General features: G+C 37.7%; 1 protein-coding gene across 10 annotated transcripts in view; it reads left to right on the forward strand.

Moving 5' to 3' along the window:
• PIKFYVE (phosphoinositide kinase, FYVE-type zinc finger containing) overlaps positions 1 to 21,276 on the forward strand; it is a 76,514-nt gene that overhangs the window by 33,137 nt on the left and 22,101 nt on the right. For all 10 annotated transcript variants that reach the window (XM_004262782.4, XM_033428725.2, XM_033428728.2 and 7 more), the window contains 13 exons: positions 2,219 to 2,278; positions 3,898 to 4,027; positions 4,455 to 4,635; positions 5,247 to 5,321; positions 8,398 to 8,505; positions 10,617 to 10,757; positions 11,429 to 11,555; positions 11,794 to 12,953; positions 14,902 to 15,002; positions 16,195 to 16,266; positions 16,936 to 17,107; positions 19,124 to 19,302; positions 20,931 to 21,044. In XM_004262782.4, the coding sequence (XP_004262830.1) occupies positions 2,219 to 2,278; positions 3,898 to 4,027; positions 4,455 to 4,635; positions 5,247 to 5,321; positions 8,398 to 8,505; positions 10,617 to 10,757; positions 11,429 to 11,555; positions 11,794 to 12,953; positions 14,902 to 15,002; positions 16,195 to 16,266; positions 16,936 to 17,107; positions 19,124 to 19,302; positions 20,931 to 21,044 (2,620 nt within the window). The remainder of the gene's footprint in view (positions 1 to 2,218; positions 2,279 to 3,897; positions 4,028 to 4,454; positions 4,636 to 5,246; positions 5,322 to 8,397; positions 8,506 to 10,616; positions 10,758 to 11,428; positions 11,556 to 11,793; positions 12,954 to 14,901; positions 15,003 to 16,194; positions 16,267 to 16,935; positions 17,108 to 19,123; positions 19,303 to 20,930; positions 21,045 to 21,276) is intronic.

A 21,276-nucleotide genomic window follows, 5' to 3' on the forward strand; every position in this document is an offset into this window, starting at 1 on the left:
AGAATGGGTGCTTTTTATCTTTCCATTAAAGTTAAAGGTATTATTAAATCTTTTCTTTGGGATCATCTGCTAGCTTTTAAGGCTGAGGAAATTTGAATTTATAAAATTGATTGTAATAGCTATACTTAAAAAAAAACTGGTCGGGCTTCCCTGGTGGTGCAGTGGTTGGGAGTCCGCCTGCCGATGCAGGGGACACGGGTTCGTGCCCCGGTCCAGGAGGATCCCACATGCCGCGGAGTGGCTGGGCCCGTGAGCCATGGCCGCTGGGCCTGTGCGTCCGGAGCCTGTGCTCCACGGTGGGAGGGGCCGCAGCAGTGAGAGGCCCGCGTACCGCAAAAACAAACAAAAAACCGGTCATGTTTTTTATGTTACATAAGCAAACCCCTCATTTTCAGAAACTTGTAAAACTGAGTGCGATCTTCTGGTTTGATTAATTTTTCATTATTGTCTTGGAGAGTTATGCAGTTAAAATATATTTTATTCTGTGTTGGATGCAGGATTCTGAACCATTCTTGGAAAGTTAGCAAGTAGAACCTAGAGAAGAAGGTGAAAATCGTGGCTTCCGCAAACCTCTAGACCTAATTTCCGATTTATAGGGAAACGGGGTATAAGCAATTTAAACAGCACCATGAGGAAACAATCCATCAAATCCAGAATGTGGGATGTTCACCAGGACATTTGGCCTGGGTTCTTTCAAAATTCAATATCATGAAAAAAAAAAAGTAGGAAGTCTACTTTGGACTAAAAGAGAATAAAGAGAATGTAATGTATGAACCTTAATGGATCCAGGTTTGAGGGGGGAAAAAAACATTTATTAAAGCATTTTGGGAACAGTTAGATAAATTTGAATATGGACTAACTCAATGATATTAAGAAATTGTCAGTTTTCTTAAGTGTGTAAATGTTACGGCTATAGAGGAGAATGCCCTTATTTTTAAGAGATGCATGCTGAAGTATTAGTGGTAAAATGTCATGATATGTATAATTTCAAATGGTCTGGAAAAAAGCACACATATAGAGAGAAATCAGCTGTGGCAAATCATTAACAATTGTTCAGTCTAGGTGGAGGGTATACAGGATTTTCTGTATGTTTGAAATTTTTTCATAATAAAATGGGGAAAATCCATCGCTTCTGGAATTTTATATATATCTATCTATCTATATATCTATATATCCTTTAGTATGAAGAGTAAAGCTTGTAAAGCCTCTACATTAGTTGAACATTAATTTCTGTGCGGGAGGTATAGGAATAAAGTATAACATCTGTTTTCACTGGTCCATATAATACTTGATTTTATTGTATTTGACATGGTACACTTCAACTTTCTAAATTTTTTCCTCCACTTTCTTGTTTGAAGAATGAGCATATTGGCTTATAGACACATTGACTTTTGAAGCCTATTTGTTTATAAATAAACTCTACCTGCAAAGAATTTTGTGGAGCACCTTTACCTTAAAGGGCTTAAAATGCATTGTGGTTAAATTTGCACGATAGAAAGAACCTCATTTGAGCTATGCTTGGTCACAGACCTAGAGAAAAGGTCATGGGGAAGTAAAGAGTAAGTTTCACTTGTAAGAAATATATTTACTATTCTAAAAGTTCTAAAAGAACACATTCACAGTGTGTTCAGAAGTTACCTTTCAGCAACTATTTGGAAGTATTTGGTTAGAATTTTTGAAAATTAAAACTCTAAAAACTAATATAAATCCTTACGAGTTACATCTTTATTCCCTGCCATTGTCACTTTTGTATTAATTTATTTTATAGCTTATATTCTGAAATTTAAAAAACCCCACCTTATATTGTGTTATGAGGTGGCTTCTCTATCTGAACTCATTGTTTGTTAAATAATACAGTTGTACATGAGAAAAAGTAACTTTTTAGGCTTGTCATGAAAATTACTGACAATCTCAGTTTTCATAAACAAGTTCAGTTTTGATAAGGGAAAAATGATATGTTAAAGATTATCTGTCATTACTGTTTCAAGGTTCTGTTGAGTTATTAATTTAAGTCTACCAAGTTCAGTATGAAGTGTGCAGAACAAGTTATAAAGCATCATTTTAGCCCAAAGTTTTCGTGACTTGGCTGTGTACTGATGGGTTTAGTATGGGTAATACTTCGTGTGTGGGTGTGTTTTCTGTATAATTATGCTGGCATGTTATAGTCATAAGCTTCTCCTTTCCTTCCTCCTCTCTCTCCTCTCTCCCTGCTATGCAGAGTATTTGATTTCTGACAACGGAGGACAACAGCTCTCAATAAGTGACGCCTTCATCAAAGGTAATTTTATCAAAAGCTATACATGGCATGGTGTCTCTTTGTTCATGGGGATATACTTGAGGCTTAGCACATTGATAGGTGCAGACTAGGTACTGACAATGTATTTGATTATTTTAGTATCATGGGAACACAGGTTTTAATATGTGTAGTAACTTTGAGAGTATTGAGAACCAAAAATGTAAACTTGGACTTGGTTTGAAAGAAGGTCTCTGATCTGAAAAGTAATTGTTTAAAAGCTTTTAAATAGATTTTGAATTTTATTCATTTAAAGGCATGAATAGCTTATGCTTTCCTATATCATGAGTATAGTATTAAGTATTGATATACGTATCATCAGTGATTGTCAAGCTTATCAAAAAGCCTACAGGCAGATCTCATCCAATTGAGGATGCTGCTTGCCCTGGGGAGTTGGGAAGACAAGTGGACAGAAGAGATAAAGAGATAAAGAACTAATTCTGCTGATCATTTCCCTGGAGACAAGAGAAAGTACAAGCCTTTTCTAACCGTGACCCTACTTAGCTTGCTGTGGAGTGAAGACACACTTACTTAATTGGTCCATAACACTCTACAGCTTAGGCCTCAGATAATGGGAGGGTTTCACATAAAAGAGAGAAGGTAGGGCAAACTGGTACAAAGGCAGCCACTTGCAGCTGTCATAACTTAGCAGTGTTTCTAAATCCACCTCCAAGCATCTGATTCAACTAGATGTTTATAGACCAGGGGTTTAAATAATTGAAATGTGCCATTTTTGTACTTCACTTGTCATGGACACTTGCTTTACTGTGTAAGCTGCTGGAATGTTCAGTTGAAAGTTTTTTTGTTTGTTTAGTTTGCTTTAAGAGGGGAAAGATTTGACAATTTTTGTAAGCATTTCTCACCTCTTTTCTTTCCATTTATTCAATCACATTTTTCAACATTTAGTGAGCATCTTTTTTTGCAAAGCATGTAGTATTATCTATTATTTTTTTGGTCTCGATCCATTAACAAAATTTTACATAAATTGTTATTTACCGTGTTTTAGTTTCTTTACAGTTAATTTTTAGGTCTGACTTGTAAAAGTTTTGCCAATTAAAAAGAAAGCCTTTTGTTCCTGTATTGAAAAAGAAACACTAAAAGGATTGTCTGAGTAGACTTTCTATACTGTCATGTACTGGTTCAGACATATAAGGGCTGAGCTTTTCTCTTTAAAGTTCAGCACCCACACTATCACGTGTTCTGCTTGCATTCCGACTTCTATTGAATGCAGTTTTCAGTTTGTGATTTTATAGGAAAAATAAACCACCTCGTTTTGTTAATGTCCCCAAATAAAAAGAGTGTAAAAAAAATCTCATTTGCTTTTCAGAAGCTGTATTTATAATTATTTTCTTGAGAGTCCTGGTTGCTTATGTAAATTTACTTTTCACACTTCTGTCTCTGATTTTGTCTGTTGAGAATATTGATGATCTAACTCAGAGTTCATTTTTTTATTTACGAATTTAAACATGTCCTTGCTTTTTTTACACCAACAATTGAATTGGCTAACTTAAAAAATGTAAAAACGTTAAGTTGGCAATTTCTAAATCTACGAGTAGATGGTATAAAATGTGACAATGAAGTATAATTTCTTATTTTACACTTAGAATCCTTATTTAACCGTCGAGTTGAGGAAAAATCCAAAGAGCTGCCTTTCACACCTTTGGGTTGGCATCATAACAACCTGGAGCTGCTGAGGGAGGAGAATGGAGAGAAACAAGCCATGGAGAGGTTGCTGTAAGGCAGTGAGCTTTTTAATTTTAATTCTCCATTTTTATAATCTTCAATGACTTGATAGGCATGTGCATAGTTCTTCCTTAGAAAGTCAAAAATACTAACATTACTTAGGAAATAAAGCCTGTTCTGATGAAATTTCTTATAAAACAAAGTGTCCTAAATTGTCCTTGTCTGTCCCCATTGTCATTTATGTGTTAAAGTTTAATCAAATTAAATGGGTCATCTTAGTTGAGAATATTCACAGATTTTCTTTATGTGAAAAATCATTAAGGTGCAGATATGCAGAAAGAATAAAATTGACCAAGAAAATCTCATCTGTGAGCCATAATTAGTGTGCTTATTTCTTTGTAGACTGTGTTGTATCTTCAAAACTGTTGTCTCTGGCAGTATTAACTATGCAGACTTCTTTCCTGTAACATTTTTGTAGCTCAGCTAATCACAACCACATGATGGCACTACTTCAGCAGTTGCTCCATAGTGAGTCATTGTCACCATCTTGGAGGGACATCATTGTATCACTAGTCTGCCAGGTTGTTCAGACAGTCCGACCTGATGTCAAGAACCGGGATGATGACATGGATGTCCGTCAGTTTGTCCACATCAAAAAAGTGAGCTCTGCTAATGCTTTCCTAATGCTAGGAATTGATGAGATGGGCCTGATAATAATTTGTCTCTTAATGGTAATCTGAAAGGGCCATTACCAGGAGGGGTGCTAGGTGAGGAGGGGGAAGTTTTTCTGCCTGCTCTATTTGTTAGCAGTGCACTTAAGGGTCATAGAAGCCACTGTTAGGAAGTGAGAGGTGAATGGGGGTGGGGGGTAAGTTGGGCTTGCAATGAGTTGGGAACCCAAACTTTCGTGCTTCCTCTTCTTGATGTGTCATCTATGAGAAGTCCTCTTCCTACAGATTACTGTCAGTGTTCTGAGTAAAAGCAGTGGGTAATGGCTTTATTTAGAGTGTAGTGGAGTTTTGCCTGTATTTTTTGCCTATGATATGTAACTTAATAGTGGTCTTAATTGACATCTGGCATCAAGTACCAGGTAGTATGTTAGAGTGTTGATGATCATGCTAAGAGGCCTTTGATTATTGGTTGAAAGGAAGAAATGCATCCTGGAACTTTTTGTACTTATTTGGAAATAAATAATAAATAATAGAATTCATTTGACTGGATTCTAAGGATGTATCATTGAATTTTGTTGTTTTCTTAATTGTTTCATTAGATCCCAGGTGGAAAGAAGTTTGATTCTGTGGTTGTCAGTGGGTTTGTTTGTACCAAGAATATTGCACATAAAAAGGTAATGTGATTCAGTTCAACAGTGAAGTTCAGCAAACTATGACTGTGTGCCAAGCTAACAAGCTGGGGGTACCTTAATCATGGAAGAAAAGGAGATTGGACATTGAGGGGTGACTAGCAGTGTGTCCCATAGGGGTGAAATTTTGGGGGTTGAGGGAGAGTCTCCCAGAGCCGATGATGATTGGGACTTGTACAGTGGGAACTCATCAGACAGAAGAAGGCTTCCCAACCAGCAGGCTGACAGGACACTGATATCATTTCTCCCTTCATCCCACCGCATCTCAGGGAGACAGGATTTTCTAACAGACTGGAGTCCTTCCAGAGGCCTACCATTTGACAACTTTGTTCTTCCTCATAGGGCTGAGCTCAGAATTATCACTGGAATTCTGTTATCCTTCTCCCCTTTTATCTCTACCTTCAACCTTGAGGCTCTTTCTAGCACTAGCACAGAGAGTAGGGTGAAATAACCTGGTGGACTAAGGAAACTCTGAGATCCTAAGGTGCAAGATGGGAAATGGCAGGAGATGGGGCTCGAGGAAGCAGGCAGAGGCTTTGTATCTCACTTTATTCTGAAGGCTACTGATTAGCGAAGTGTAGTGTGCATCAGGATCACCTGTGGACCTTGTTAAAAATGTAGATCCCCAAGTCCAAACCCTGGAAATTCTCATTCAGTAGGTTTAGCAGGGTGGGAATTGGGGGGTGAGTACGGGAAGGGTGGGACTACTTAAAAAAATTTTTTTTAAGGAAGTTTAGTTAATTTACAATGTTATGTTAGTTTCCAGTGTACAGCAAAGTGATTCAGTTTTTTATACACATATATATATTTTTTTCATATTCTTTTCCATTATAGTTTATTACAGGATATTGAATATAGTTCCCTGTGCTGTACAGTAGGACCTTGTTGTTTGTTTATTTTATACACAGTGGCTTGCATCTACCATTCCCAAACTCCCAATTTATCCCTCCCTGCACTACTTTCCCCTTTGGTAACCATAAATTTGTTTTCTATGTCTGTGAGCCTGTTTCTGTTTTGTATATAAGTTCATTTGTGTCATATTTTAGATTCCACATATAAGTGATATTATGTAATATTTGTCTTTCTCTGTCTGACTTCACTTAGTATGGTAATCTCTAGATCCATCCTCGTTGTTGCAAATGGCATTATTTCATTCCTTTTTATGGCTGAGTAGTACTCCATTGTGTATATATGTACCACATTTTCTTTATCCATTCATCTGTCAATAGACGTTTAGTTTGCTTCTGTGTCTTGGCTATTGTAAATAGTGCTGCTATGAACATTGGGGTGCATGTATCTTTTCAAATTAGAGTTTTCTCTGGAAGTATCCTCAGGAGTGGGATTGCGGGTCATGTGGTAACTCTGTTTTTAGTTTTTTAAGGAACCTCCATACTGCTTTCCATAGTGGCTGCCCCAATTCACATTTGGCTGGGACTGCTTTTAATGGAGGCACTCTGGGTGTTTCCAGTGTCGTTTATGGGTTCTCACATTTTGAGAAACCATTGATCTGTACAGTGTTCTCAAACCTTGCTGTGCTTCAGAATCACTAAGGGAACTTATTAAACATAGAGACACCCTGGCCCCACCTGATTTGGTTACAGTGAGACCTCAGGCAGATCTCAAGCCTGAACAACTAGATGGAGAAACTGCAGTCCTGTTTTCACTCTTTTCTAAGCAGAGTCTAATAATTTTTTTTTGTAAGTCATTAAGCCTCCTGAAAGTTGTTAGTGACCAAAGAGAAATAAAAGTATGTTTGGATTTGATATTATAGCAATGATCCAGAGTTCATATTTCTACATAGAGTCTTATTAAAACATTTTACCCATCAAAGTAGTACTTTATTTTTTTAAAGATTTATTTATTTTTTATTTTATTTATATTTTTTAAAAAAGTTTTTTTTTATTTTTGGCTGTGTTGGGTCTTAGTTGCAGCACACGGGATCTTTGTTGTGTCATGCAGGTTTTCTCTTCTCCAGTTGTGGTGCATGGGCTCCAGAGCATATGGGCTCTGTAGTTTGCGGCACTCGGGCTCTAGTTGAGGCAGCAAACTCAGTAGTTGTGGCGCGCGGGCTTAGTTGCCCTGCGGCACGTGGGATCTTAGTTCCCTGACCAGGGATCAAGTTCCCTGTATTGCAAGGTGGATTCTTTACCACTGGACCACCAGGGAAGTCCCCAAAGTAGTACTTTAAATCAAATTAAATGGTCTTTGTTGAATTCAGAGGTAGGTATGTTGTGCTCATCTCCGGAATTAAAAACTGTTATGTGGGTGTGGTAGACACATATGCATGAATGACTGTCTTGCTCCACTGACCATATTTAGAGGTAGTCTTTAATTTGTAGTTGCTAAAAGAGCCCTGAATGTAGTTTCCCAGCTGATGAGTCACTGTTTTCAGGACCATTTACCGGTTTGGCCCTGATAAGCTTGGTCAGTCGGAAACTTCGATTGCAAGACCCTGGCTGTTCTGCTTGTGGCTTTAGCTGCATGGTTAGGATATATTATTTGAGTCACTGCTTCAGGATATGCTTTAAGGTTTTCTGTTTTAACTTCTTATTACCCAATTTGGCTTGCAAATTTATGACTGTTTGGAAATTTATTCCATTAAAAATATATTCAGCAGGTGTTTTAAATCTTTTCTCCCTCATCTACCCTTCTTGAATTTCAGAAAAGTTAAATTCTGCCTTCAGAGTTGCTGATTTGTGGGAGTTTGTGGAGTAGACTGTCTTTAAGCCCCTCTCTGCCCTACCCAGGGCTGGATAGCTTTTCTTGCAACATTAGAAATTAAAAAAAAAAATAGTTAAGAGTATAGAAGATTAGGTAAAATAGCATTAGTAGAAAAGAAGCCAATTTTTGAAGAATTTTGCATAGCCCTAAACTACTAATTTGCTTTGAAAAAAAGTAAGAGAATACCACAAAAGAACTAAATGAGAGTATTTTAATATGAATGTAATGAGATCATCTATTTAAGAGGAATTATGAACAGTGTGAATTTAAAGTTGTGCTTAAAGGAGGACTATAAGGTGCAAACTTCAGAGTTTTAACAAACTGTTCATTTATTTTTTAGATGAATTCTTCTATTAAAAACCCCAAAATTCTTCTGTTGAAGTGTTCCATTGAGTATCTCTACAGAGAAGAAACTAAATTTACTTGCATCGATCCTATTGTGCTTCAGGTAAGAACTTACTGAAACAGTAAGTTGCTGGGACTTTTCTGGATCTCACTGAAGGTGTCAGTGAAAGACTTTTCTAGGTTTAGATCACAACCACATGGATTGCAAGATGCATCCTAATTGCAGAGATGTTAAAATGTGTACAATTTTATGTCTTGGAGTTGATGAACTAGTAATCAGAATCCATAGATACTTAGTTACAAAAAAGTTATACTTAAGTTTATCTGCTTTATTTTAACTCCATCCTTACAACCAGGTTAACAGACTAAAAACTTTATGTTAGAGAAGTATGCTCTGGGCAATGTAGATTAGTAAACATTAAATTTAATTTATATAATGTAAAGCGTCTGGTTCATCAGTGCTATAAAACATAGTTTATTATATCTTTAAGTGACCTATTAAAGTTTTTAGTTTGAATTGATAGAAAGTATCAATTGATATGACTTTTTTTTTAATCCTTTTTTTTGGTCCACTCATTGTGGAATAACCAATCAAAGAACAAGCTGAAAGGTAAATAAAAAAGGAGGATGAGAAACAGTGGGCAAAGAGATCATTAGCCTGTGGTGCCATACTGTCTTCGCAAGGTCAGCCCTCAAGATCTGTTGGTCTGCCACTGCTCCATTGTGTTCCTGGCCTACCTTCTGATACTCCTTCCTTGCTGAGCCTCTCCCAGGACCCCTTTTTAGCATGGTGCTTCATGTATAATCATAATAGTTGACTGGAGCTGGAACTGAGAGGAAATGTATTTGCTATCCCTATATCAGAGGCCAGAAACTTAAAAAAAAAAAATCAACTTATTTTAGTTATTCTTTTTTTTTTTTTTTTTTTTAATGGTACGTGGGCCTCTCACTGTTGTGGCCTCTCCTGTTGCAGAGCACAGGCTCTGGATGCGCAGGCTCAGCGGCCGTGGCTCACGGGCTCAGGCGCTCCGTGGCATGTGGGATCTTCCCGGACAGGGGCACGAATCCGTGTCCCCTGCATCGGCAGGCGGACTCTCAACCACTGCGCCACCAGGGAAGCCCTATTTTAGTTATTCTTTATTAGAGCTGCACAAATAAAATCATTTAAAATGTCATTAAATAACAATTTAGTAAGCAGAGAAGGAAATTAACACGTTTCAAGGAAAAAAATTACATTTTGTTAATAATGGGAGAATTTGAAAATGTACAATTTCTATCAGTAAAACAGAGAAGGGTGAGAAGAAATATACTCCATCTAACAGGGCAGGTTCATTGCAGGGGATAGGCTCGTCCATTGCTGGTGGCACTGACCATGAATACAGTCTTACTCAGAAAGCACTGGGCATAGGGAGCAGAAGTGACAACGTGCTCCCGCATTCCATTGTCACCTCTCTGAGCCCAGAAATTTTATGAAACAATTAATGAATTATATTGTTTTAACTCTGGTTGTTATTTACAATATTCATTTGCTTTGAAAGTAAGCCTTTGTCATGAAATTGTATTAAAAATGATTTAATTTTTAACTATAGCTGTTCTAGGTAGAATATTATCTGTTCGGAGATTGAAATTAGGAAGTAGCTGAAATAGCATCTGTTAGAGAGTTATTTATTCAGATACCCAAAAGAAGAGATATTCTGGTTAGTTTCAGAATGTAAAAGGGGGAATTCATAACTATATTAAAAATGTTTAGAAATTGCTTTCATTTAGGGTTAGGGTTTTTATTTATTTATTTATTTATAACCTTTGAGAGCTAGCTAATTGGATTCTTGGCTTTTATGTCATAGCTTATTAAGAATTCAGAATCCTTCAAAGTAAAGGTAGTGAGCTGGAGAATGAAATTTCTCCTGAAACTCTTTTCAGCATAATCGGCAGATTAGAATGATGAAAAATATTCTTGGTTGTGTTTGAGTTAATTTGCTTATAGCAATGGTAAGTGATCTTTAGCATAGTTTCACCTGAGATTGGCGACCTGAGAAATGAGTTAACACATCAGTACTACAGTGTTTACTTAGTAGGAAATATTTATTAGTAGTGGTTTGTGGGCAAAGAAAACTTAGGCTGAGTTTGATATTAATAGTCAAACTATCCTGATATTTTTACATGTCTAGATCTTGAATTGTACCACACATAATATTTTTGATTTATCTTACTTAGGAAAGGGAATTCTTGAAGAACTACGTTCAGCGAATAGTTGATGTTCGGCCCACATTGGTTTTAGTTGAGAAAACGGTATCTCGAATTGCCCAGGATATGTTACTGGAACATGGCATTACTTTGGTCATTAATGTAAAATCAGTGAGTGTTCTTATTTTTCTATTTTTATATCATTTAAAAATAATCATGGCTTGTAAATTTATATGCATGTGTGGTAGATATGCAGGGATCTTTAATTATTTATTTCTTTGCTGTGCCATATATATTGAAAGTAGGACAGGCATGGCAGTGATTTCATTATTTATAAGACTGGAGGAACTCAGGCTGGAAGAAAGTACGATTCATATAGCACTCATACGAGTTATATAATGCTCATCATAGGCTCTACAAGACCAAAGGTGTAATAGACATTAGTTAATAAGTAGTATTTGTGGAGACTTCATTTTGTAGCAGAAAATGTTCTCTCCCTTGAAAAGTTACCCTCTTCAGAACAGAGGTCAGTTCTGGAGGTTTCCCACCCTCCTGGAAGCTTCCCACCCTCCGCTCCTGAATCAGTACCTTTTGCCAGTGCATGATGCTTAAATGTCTTTTGATGATGTCATTAATATGAGTATGGTTTATTTTAGTAGGCTCATATTGATTTCTAAGCGTAGACTAATCTAGAGTCAGTAAAAGTCATTTAATTATTAAAATCAAGGAAATTCATTGCGAGGGCATTTTCATATGTTCCTATTATTTTTTCATATTAAATTTTCTAAGAATTTTATTCTTCTCTGTCAAATTTTGTAATATAATGTTGTTCTGTGTTCTAGCAAGTTTTAGAACGAATCAGTCGGATGACCCAAGGTGATTTGGTGATGTCGATGGACCAGCTGCTTACAAAACCTCACCTGGGCACCTGTCACAAATTTTACATGCAGATGTTTCAGTTGCCTAATGGTGAGTGATCTCTAGTATAGATTTACCTGGAATTGGGGACCTGAGGACATGAGTAAATTCATCAGTACTACAGGGGTGACTTAGTAGGAAATAGCTATTAGCAGTGGTTAAATGAGGACAGGCAACTGTTGTTTTACTTAAGGGTTTTTTTCTCTGGTAGATGTTAAGATGGTGAATTCTGTCTGGACTTCTGGATTGCCACCTAAGCCTTCTTAACCTTGTGTTTGTTTATTTGTAGAACAAACCAAAACACTGATGTTTTTTGAAGGCTGTCCACAGCACTTGGGCTGTACAATCAAGCTTAGAGGAGGCTCTGATTACGAGCTGGCTCGAGTTAAGGAGATCCTAATATTTATGATCTGTGTAGCTTATCATTCTCAACTAGAAATCTCCTTCCTCATGGATGAATTTGCTATGCCTCCTACATTAACACCAAACCCCTCCTTCCATTCTCTGATTGAGGGACAGGAGGATGAAGGGGCTGCACAAGAGCCATTCAGCGGAAGTCCCCTCCCCCGGGAGCCTGACTTCCCTCCGGACTTTCTGCCCTCTGATGATAGCAGTTTGCTAGAATCAAGGATTCTGTTTGAGAAGGGTGATCAGGAAACTAAAAGTGTGCCACAGGATGTTGCCTCTTCGAAGCATCAAGAGCATGCCACAGCAGCTTGCCCAGCAGGTGCCCCCTGTGCTCTCTTTCCATCGGTACCGGAATCATTGCTGCCGCTCCATATAGATGACCAACAGGATGCCATAGGCAGTGAGCAGCCAGAGGCTTTGCAGCAAGCAGAGGAGCTACAGGATCCCAAAAGCCAGATGAGAGCCTTTAGAGACCCTCTTCAGGATGACACTGGCCTGTATATTACTGAGGAAGTTACCTCCTCTGAAGATAAACGAAAGACTTATTCTTTGACCTTTAAACAGGAATTGAAAGATGTGATCCTCTGTATCTCCCCAGTAATCACATTCCGGGAGCCCTTCCTTTTAACTGAAAAGGGGATGAGATGCTCTACCCGAGATTATTTTGCGGAGCAGGTTTACTGGTCTCCTCTCCTCAATAAAGAGTTCAAAGAAATGGAGAGCAGGCGGAAGAAACAGATGCTCAGGGATCTCTCTGGCGTTCAGGGCATGAATGGAAGTGTTCAGGCCAAGTCTATTCAAGTCCTGCCCTCACACGAGCTAGTGAGCACCAGAATTGCCGAGCACCTGGGTGATAGCCAGAGCCTGGGGAGAATGCTGGCCGATTATCGGGCCAGAGGAGGAAGAATTCAGCAAAAAAATTCAGACCCTTTCGCTTATTCTAAGGATGCATCAGGTACATCAAGTGGCAAATCCGGAAGCAAAAGTGAAGGTGACGAAGAGAAAGGGTTGATTACAAGTGATGCAGTGTGGTCAACAAAGGTGAGCAAGTCCACTTTGTGTGCTTGTGTAAATTTAAAATGTGTTGGGGACTTTCCTGGCCGTCCAGTGGTTAAGACTTTGCGCTCCCACTGCAGGGGGCGCAGGTTCTATCCCTGGTCTGGTAACTTAAGATCTCACATGTCTTGAGGTGCGGCCAAATAAATAAATAAATCTACGTAACATACATGTCTTTAAAAAAAATGTGTTGAAAATCTCTGCTATGGCAGGGTAAAAATAATCAAATACGACAAATTGCATGCAGATTTATTAAATATTTCCTCTGTGCTTTTTTGTCTAGGTCTTTCGGCTTATGTGTTGCTTTAAAATGTATGAAATAGGAGTGTAATGTAATGAAACTGGATTTTGAGGGTTTCAGGCTAAGTTCACAGTAAACTCAGGAGGAGCTCTGAGGTAGGGCGGCAGCGTGGAGCTGCTTAAAATTTCTGGCATGATGACTCGGGTTTAGTGTGATGCGTCCTTGATCCTTTTAATGGCAGTGAGCAGGACAGTAAGGGTTGGAAGTTTATTGTAGGAAATGGATGTGTTTTAAAAAAATAAGGAAGATTTATTCATGGATACATTATTGATAATGGTGGTAATAAAACTAATGAACAAATTTATCTCTAGATGAGGAAATACAGTTTTTTAATAAAACAAAAAGATGTTTGCTTTCACAAGTCTGGGAATGATTAATAATGGTACACCGTTTTTAATACATGAAATTGGCAAAAAAGAATGTGATAAGAGCCATGACTAATGAGGTATGGAAAAATATTTATAATAAACTAAATAAATTTATGTTTATATACATTTATGTAAACTTATTAAAAGTGATAGGGTGGTCTTTTAAATTTACATGAGTACATATATATTTTTGATTTAGGATTCCCATCTTTTATAACTTATTTCTACAGATAAGTAAGCATTTGGTATAAGAATGCTTACATTTTATTATAATATATGTACAAGGGTGTTTACTGAAGCATTATTTCTAATTGTTTGCTGTTAAAAGGATGAGTTGGATCTCGTTTAATGACCCAGAGAGAACCCATGATATATTTTCTAGTGTTAAAAAGCAAATTGGGGCTTTCCTGGTGGCGCAGTGGTTGGGAGTCCACCTGCTGATGCAGGGGACACGGGTTCGTGCACCGGTCCGGGAGGATCCCGCATGCCATGGCCACTGGGCCTGCGCGTCCGGAGCCTGTGCTCCCTACGGGAGAGGCCACAACAGTGAGAGGCCCGCGTACCACAAAAAAAAAAAGAAAAAGAAAATTGTGTTTTAATATATGTAGCATCAAACCATTTTTGTAAAAAACCAAAATCACCTGTGTATACTTAAGTGAGTGTTTTTGTGTGTTTATGTGTATGAGCTAGCGAAAGTACATGGTTTTTAACCATACAGTCAAATTTGTCAATTTGGGAGGTAGGGCAGCATCAAAGGAGGAGAGGCTTTAAGTACTTCATGAACTTCTTCATATACCTCTGTACTGTTTGAATTTCAGCAGAGACAGGTGTTACCTTTGTAATGATCAAAAACAGGTATCAAGTACAAATAAATAAATACCTCAGGATTTAGATTTCTAGGTATCACAGGTTGATGTTATATCCAGCTATGAATTCAGACTATTTCATATTTAATTAACTATTTACTTCCAAGATAATTTAATGTAGTTTTGTAAAAATAAGACTATTTAAGAAAACAAGCTATTTAGACATCTATTGGTATTTTTACATTTCACTTAAACCTTTTGGATTGTTTTACCTCAAAAACTAACTGCTCTTCTTCCTTATATTTAGTGTCTTGTAGTTTTGAATCTTCACTGAAACCCCTGTAGTGATGACGGAGGCTTTACAGATCGAGCGGAGTGTGTTGGATGTTGGAACCGGGCCTGGGGTTGGAGTGCGTTATGACTTGCGGGTGCTCATCTGGATGTTCCTTCTCTTCCAGGTGGACTGTCTGAACCCTGCCAACCACCAGAGACTGTGCGTGCTCTTCAGCAGCTCTTCTGCCCAGTCCAGCAACGCTCCCAGTGCCTGTGTCAGTCCGTGGTAGGATTCCTTGCCCATGCCCCCTGCACCCCCCCACTATTGTACTTGAGGATAGAATTCCAGCAAGTCTGAAAACAATTCAGCCATCAGGCTCTGTTTTTAGGTGCATGGCATGCTGCTTGGTCATATGTGAATGGATGGAACTTTTGAACTTGTGAATTACATATGAAATTTGTATTTGTTCATGGGTAGAAGTAAATGAAAGTACCTTTAGTGAGAGTGAAAACGGATGTGAGGGATGGAAGAGAAATTTGTAGTTATAAAAATGAGAAAGTTGATACATAAAAGCTAGTTTTAAGCATTTTGATAACATGTACAAATCAGGCAGGTTTTCTTTAGGCATCACTTTCATAAAAGCAGTCAGTCTTTTGTCTTAAGTTTTATTCTAAAACTTAATTCGAAGTAGATTGATAGAAACACATTTTATAATGTTATAATTTATTTCCAGTGATAGTCACAAAAGCCTAGTTATTACATAGTTTAGTTTTAAAAGTACTAAAGAACATAACTGCTTGTTTTTGGAGTACTTTCCATGACAAAATGTGTTCCGTATTTTAATTTTGGACACCAGAAACACTTATTTCTACCAGTGAGATCAGGGATTCTTCCAGCATCAGTAGAGCTCTAGCAGTCTGACTTGGGGCTGGGTGAGCCCATGGGAATTTTCTCTGGGAGTTTAGGTCAAGGCTTGATATAAGATGTGGGTTTCGACAGGGTATGTATAGCTGAACTCTCTTATTTGTGGGCATTTATAAGTTGGGTATAAAGTTAAGAATTGGCTTTCCTGGAGGAATGTGAGCTGCTGCTCTTTGTGCTCAGTAATGGTGTGGACTAGAGAGCAGAGACAGGAGTCCCATTTTATACTGACCGGGCTTAAGGCTTTGTAAAGGAAACTTCTACTTCTTCCTAACTCAAATCAGTTTTACTCATTTAATATTACAGTTTGTGCATCCTGATTAAATAGTTTCATAGGATACTAATGGACTGGGAATGGATATGATGCTGTAGTGTGGCTAGTACAAACCTGTTTTATCAGATGAGGTAAAACCTGTTCTGTAACAACAAAAGAATAGTACCTGTTTTAATACTGTATTATAAGCAGATCTAACAGGTATCAGTTTGGAGTCTCATGAAATATCTTTTGCTGGGTGGTAATTCATATGATATGTTTCTAAGAAATCTTTTCTTTTAGGATTGTAACAATGGAATTTTATGGAAAAAATGATCTTACATTAGGAATATTTTTAGAGAGATACTGTTTCCGGTAAGAACCAATTTTCTCCTTATGTTCCATTTATGCTTTTTTGATGCCCAGAATTTCAACCTAAATATAAACATGAGTTGGAGCTGTTGTGTGACCTTCCTGTTCATGCCACATGCCAGGGTTTACTATACAGAGAAGTAATCCTTTCATATTTCAACCCAGCATGTCTTCTCCAGTTCATTCCTCAGATCTTTGCCCATCTAATTGCCCTGCAATCCTACAGACTTTTTTTAGGATGTCTGTTTTTACAGTGATTCAACTGAGAGGCAAGAGAAGCTAAGGACCTCAGTTTAAGTCTTAGAGCTGTCACCTGCCACTTAATATGACAAAGAACAAGTAGTTTAATCTTTACCAGCCCTCTTTATAGGTATTAACAAACTCCACAAATGTCAGGAGTTTTAATAAGTAAAATGAGATGATGTTTTAGAAATACTTGGCAAGTAGAAGGTGCTTAACAAGTGGAACCTATCACTGTGATGTGGTTGAAGGCAGGATGTTCAGCTGCAGGCTCTGAGCAGGATGAGTGGTACCCCGAGCAGATCATCCACCAGTCATCCTTACTCTTGAGAGGATGCTGCACTTTCTCTACAGTGGTCCTGATTAGCCAGGATTCACTATACACTGCTCCTTGGTTTCGTGGTTAACGTGAGGACTTTCTTTTTGTCAAAGGCCTTCCTATCAGTGTCCTAGCATGTTCTGTGATACCCCCATGGTGCATCACATTCGACGCTTTGTCCATGGCCAAGGCTGTGTGCAGATAATCCTGAAGGAGTTGGATTCTCCAGTACCTGGATATCAGCATACAATTCTCACCTATTCCTGGTGCAGAATCTGCAAACAGGTAAGTGTACCCTGTTGCTATAATATATCACATAGTATCTTTTATTTCTGTATTTATATAGTTCTTTTTTGGGGGGGAGGGTGGCCTCTGTTTTTTTGGATTTAGTATTTGTCTTTGGGCTCTTATTTATTTTATCTTCTAGTGCTGTATGTTCCCTTTAATGTTTGTTTCCTAAAGATTCCATTTTAGGATTTATCAGTCATTATATAAAACATAGGGTACCATGCCCAGTAAAATAGATCTTGACAGTTCTCCATTATGTTTGTTTATTCATTCAGTAAATGCTTATTGAGCACCACCTAGGTGCCAGGTACTGTGCTAGGCCCTAGGAAAGAAGGAAGAACAAGGTCAGGCTTCTGTCCTCTAGCAGGGGAGACAGACTTACAGTGATTACAGTATGCTAGAATGCTTGTGTAAGTTTAAATCTATGTCAACATTTCTATCTTAAGACATACAGATGTGAGACCATGTTTAATTGATCTCTGCTGGTTTTCATATACATTCTTGAGGAAAGAACCATGTGTTTTACTTCTTCTGTGTGTTTTTCTAACTCTGCAGAGAATATTTGGTGCCAATATTATGTTTTTAATATATACTTTTTATTCAAATTGTTAACAGTGAGCATATGCCAAATTTAACTTCGTTGTTATCTTAATTGGCTTATTTTGGAGTGTATGTTTGGAAGCACATATGGGAATTATAGATAAAATAATAGTGCAACCCATTTCAGTATCAGAGGTTGAGGAGGGCAAAGTCAAAGGTAGTGCCTTCTTCGGTAGGAACAAAGAGCCATGAGATCATTTCTTGCAATGATTGGTCTTTTTAGACTTGTTCTTCTAGGCCTTTAGTTTGCTGTTAGACAGCTGGCAATATTTTGTTGTAGAAGATGTGAACTTCTGTAGATTGACCAGTGAACTAAATGAATAACTTAATTCGATCTTTATCTTGCATGTTTGGTGTATGCACTTTATTTTAAAACAAAAACTTCTGCCTTTGGGGTTATGTTAGAAAGGAAAAGGTAAACAGTTTTTGTTACACAGAAATGAAAACTTTTAGGTGTCCAAAAAAGTTATATATGACCAAATATTAGTATACTTACTATTAAATTTCTGTAAGCCATGATAATAGAAAAATGGGCAAGGGGTGTGACAAAGCAATTTAATACAAATGGCCAGTAGACATGTGCAAATACATTTTACTCATTAGTAATAATCAAAGAAGTATAAATAAATAAAATAAATGGAATGTGTTTTTATTTAGTTAGTTTTTAAAGAAGTTACATTTCAAAGATTTATAATTCCTGAGATTGGTAAGAAAGTAGGGAAATTGATATTCTCAGATACTGTTGGAGATTGTCTCCCAAAACAGGTGTACTGGTTTACACAATGTGGCAGAAAGTATCAAAGACCATATAAATGTCCATGCCCTTTGACCTACCGATTTCCATTTTCGTTAATTTATTCCAAGGAAATAATAATTATGCATATTTATAAGTGTATATATATATATATACACACATATATATGTATATATATACATACACACACACACACACAACAGGGAAGTTCATCAAAATAGTGAAAAACTTGTAATGTCTTAAATGCACATCAATAGGGATTGGTTAAATAATTCCATATTATGGGATACTCTGCAGCCATTAAAAATCAAATTGTATAAGAATATTCTATGTGGGAAAATACGATATATTGCTAATAAAAAAAAGGTTATGAAGCTAATTATAGGGAATAGTTTTTATTTATAAACATCCCAGCTAAGCATATATGTATTCATGTATAGAAAGAAAGCAAACATACTAGCATATTGATGGTGGTAGTGGGATTACTGGCAAGAGAGTTTTCCCCAGCCATCCCTAACTCCACCCACCTCGAAGCATTTTTTTCTTCTAGTTTTCTATAGTCAGAATATACTAGATTTGTACTAGAGAAGAAAATACATTGTTTCTTAAAAAAGAGATTCTCAATATGTGATTAGATAACAATTTATGCTGAATTTCAGGTAACACCAGTTGTTGCTCTTTCCAATGAGTCCTGGTCCATGTCATTTGCAAAATACCTTGAACTTAGGTTTTATGGGCACCAGTACACCCGTAGAGCCAATGCTGAGCCGTGTGGTCACTCCATCCACCATGATTATCACCAGTATTTCTCCTATAACCAGATGGTGGCATCTTTCAGGTAAGAAGTCTGAGCGACCTTGTCACAATCACATACTCCCTGGAAGGCTTTATAACATTTCCAGTATTACTAGATTGAATTAATTTTTGGTGTGTGTTGTTCCCCATTCCCACTCTTGCAAAGGCAGAGGGCCATACTCTGTGAAGAGCTTTCAGTGTTATTATTTTATTTAATCCTTTAAGAAATATGTATTATTATCACCCTAACTTAGCTTATAGCTGACAGATAGAGCTAGCAAGTCATGCTCCATGATTCCTGCTACTGCAGTTGTTACTCTTAACCATTGTTTTTGCATCTGAGAGCTTATCAGAATTTTTGCTAAGACATTACTTAGCCATAAGGGTAATCGGATATTCTGGATAGAGCTAAAATCACTAGTTCAAAGAATGGGTGTTTACACTTGTTCTTAAATGATTTGAGAAAGCCTTCGGGCTGTGCCTTCAGAATATACCCAGAACATGTCTCACCACCTCCACCACTACCACTCTGGACTGAACCTCTGTTGTCTTTTACTAGATTATTGCAGTAACCTCAGTCAGTTTCCTTTTGGCCTTACCCGCTGCAGCCTGTTCTCAACACAGCAGTCAGAGTGGTCCTATTACATGAAAATCAACTCAGGCCGCTCATGTGCTCTAGAGCCTCCAGTGGGTGTCTGTTTCACCCTGAGTGAAGGCCAGAGTCCATTTACGAGCCTGTGAGCCCCTACATGCTCTGGCTTCTCACCCCCTACTACAGCCCCCCTCGCTCACCGTACTTCAGCCTCACTGGCCTCCTGGCTGGACCTCAGCTATGTCAGGTAGGCTCCTACCTGGGAGCCCTGCACTTCCTCTTCTGTCTCTGAGCTGCCTGCTCCCAGATATCTGCCTACTTTTCCTTATTTCCTGCAGGTCTTTGTTCAGATTTCACCTGCCCTGACTCCCTCTCACTCCTGGCACTCCTTGCTTCCCTGTCCTGCTTTATTTCGCCCTGTAGCACCTACTATCTGGCGTAAGATATGTTTTAAGTATTTGTTTTTGTTTATCGCCCAAGCCTTATTATTCCTGAATCACGAGAGCAAGAATTTTGGCCCTTATTCCATGCTGTATCTCAGCACCGAAAACAACATCTGACACATAATAGGCACAAATAGGTACACAAATAGGAAATACTTGTAATTGAACCCTATTTCCTTTTTTAAGCAAGAGCTATTAACCATGAACCTAGGGCCTAGGTGAGATATAGCATTTACTAGACATCATGAACTTCAGGTGGAAAGGAAACTCACAAAGAATCCTTGGGAACTGAGAAGGTAGTGAATACCTGTGTGTCTAAGCTAATTGTAGGAAGGAGTCCCTCTGCTCATTCATGGAGGTTTATATCCCAGTCATTTGTTTTTAAAGCACATGAGGATGGCCTCGGGGGATAAAAGATGACATCACAATGCAGGGGAAAAATAAAACAAAATCTTTTTAAAACTGGGGAGGGTATTTGTAATGGCTGAAAGTTGCCTTCAGTATTTTTGATTGTTTTAAAAATGCCATTTCATAGAAACTTTATGATCTCTTGCACCTCATAGGACTTAGTTGGCATCTCTACTCAAAATATTAAAATATTTTTCACTTTTCTACTATTGTATTTTTTCCTCTCAGTTATTCTCCCATTCGGCTTCTTGAAGTGTGTGTTCCACTTCCCAAAATATTCATTAAACGTCAGGTCCCACTAAAAGTGGCCCTTCTTCAGGATCTGAAGGACTTCTTTCAAAAGTAAGTTTTATTTTCTTTGGTCATCTGTTTTTGTTTAGTACTGCCTGAAATCTAAACTATTTTAAATATCATGTTTGTTCCTTTAGCTTTCTTCGAAAACAGAAATAACCTGTTTTTCTAATTGTATGTTATATATGCCTGATGTAAAAAAGGAAAAGTGTAGACGGTTCATAAAAGTACTAACAAAGAAGTCAAACGCTCTCAGGCATAACAACTATTAAAATTTTGATAT

The sequence above is a fragment of the Orcinus orca genome, chromosome 7, assembly GCF_937001465.1.
Source record: "Orcinus orca chromosome 7, mOrcOrc1.1, whole genome shotgun sequence".
NCBI classification, from domain to species: Eukaryota; Metazoa; Chordata; class Mammalia; order Artiodactyla; family Delphinidae; genus Orcinus; species Orcinus orca.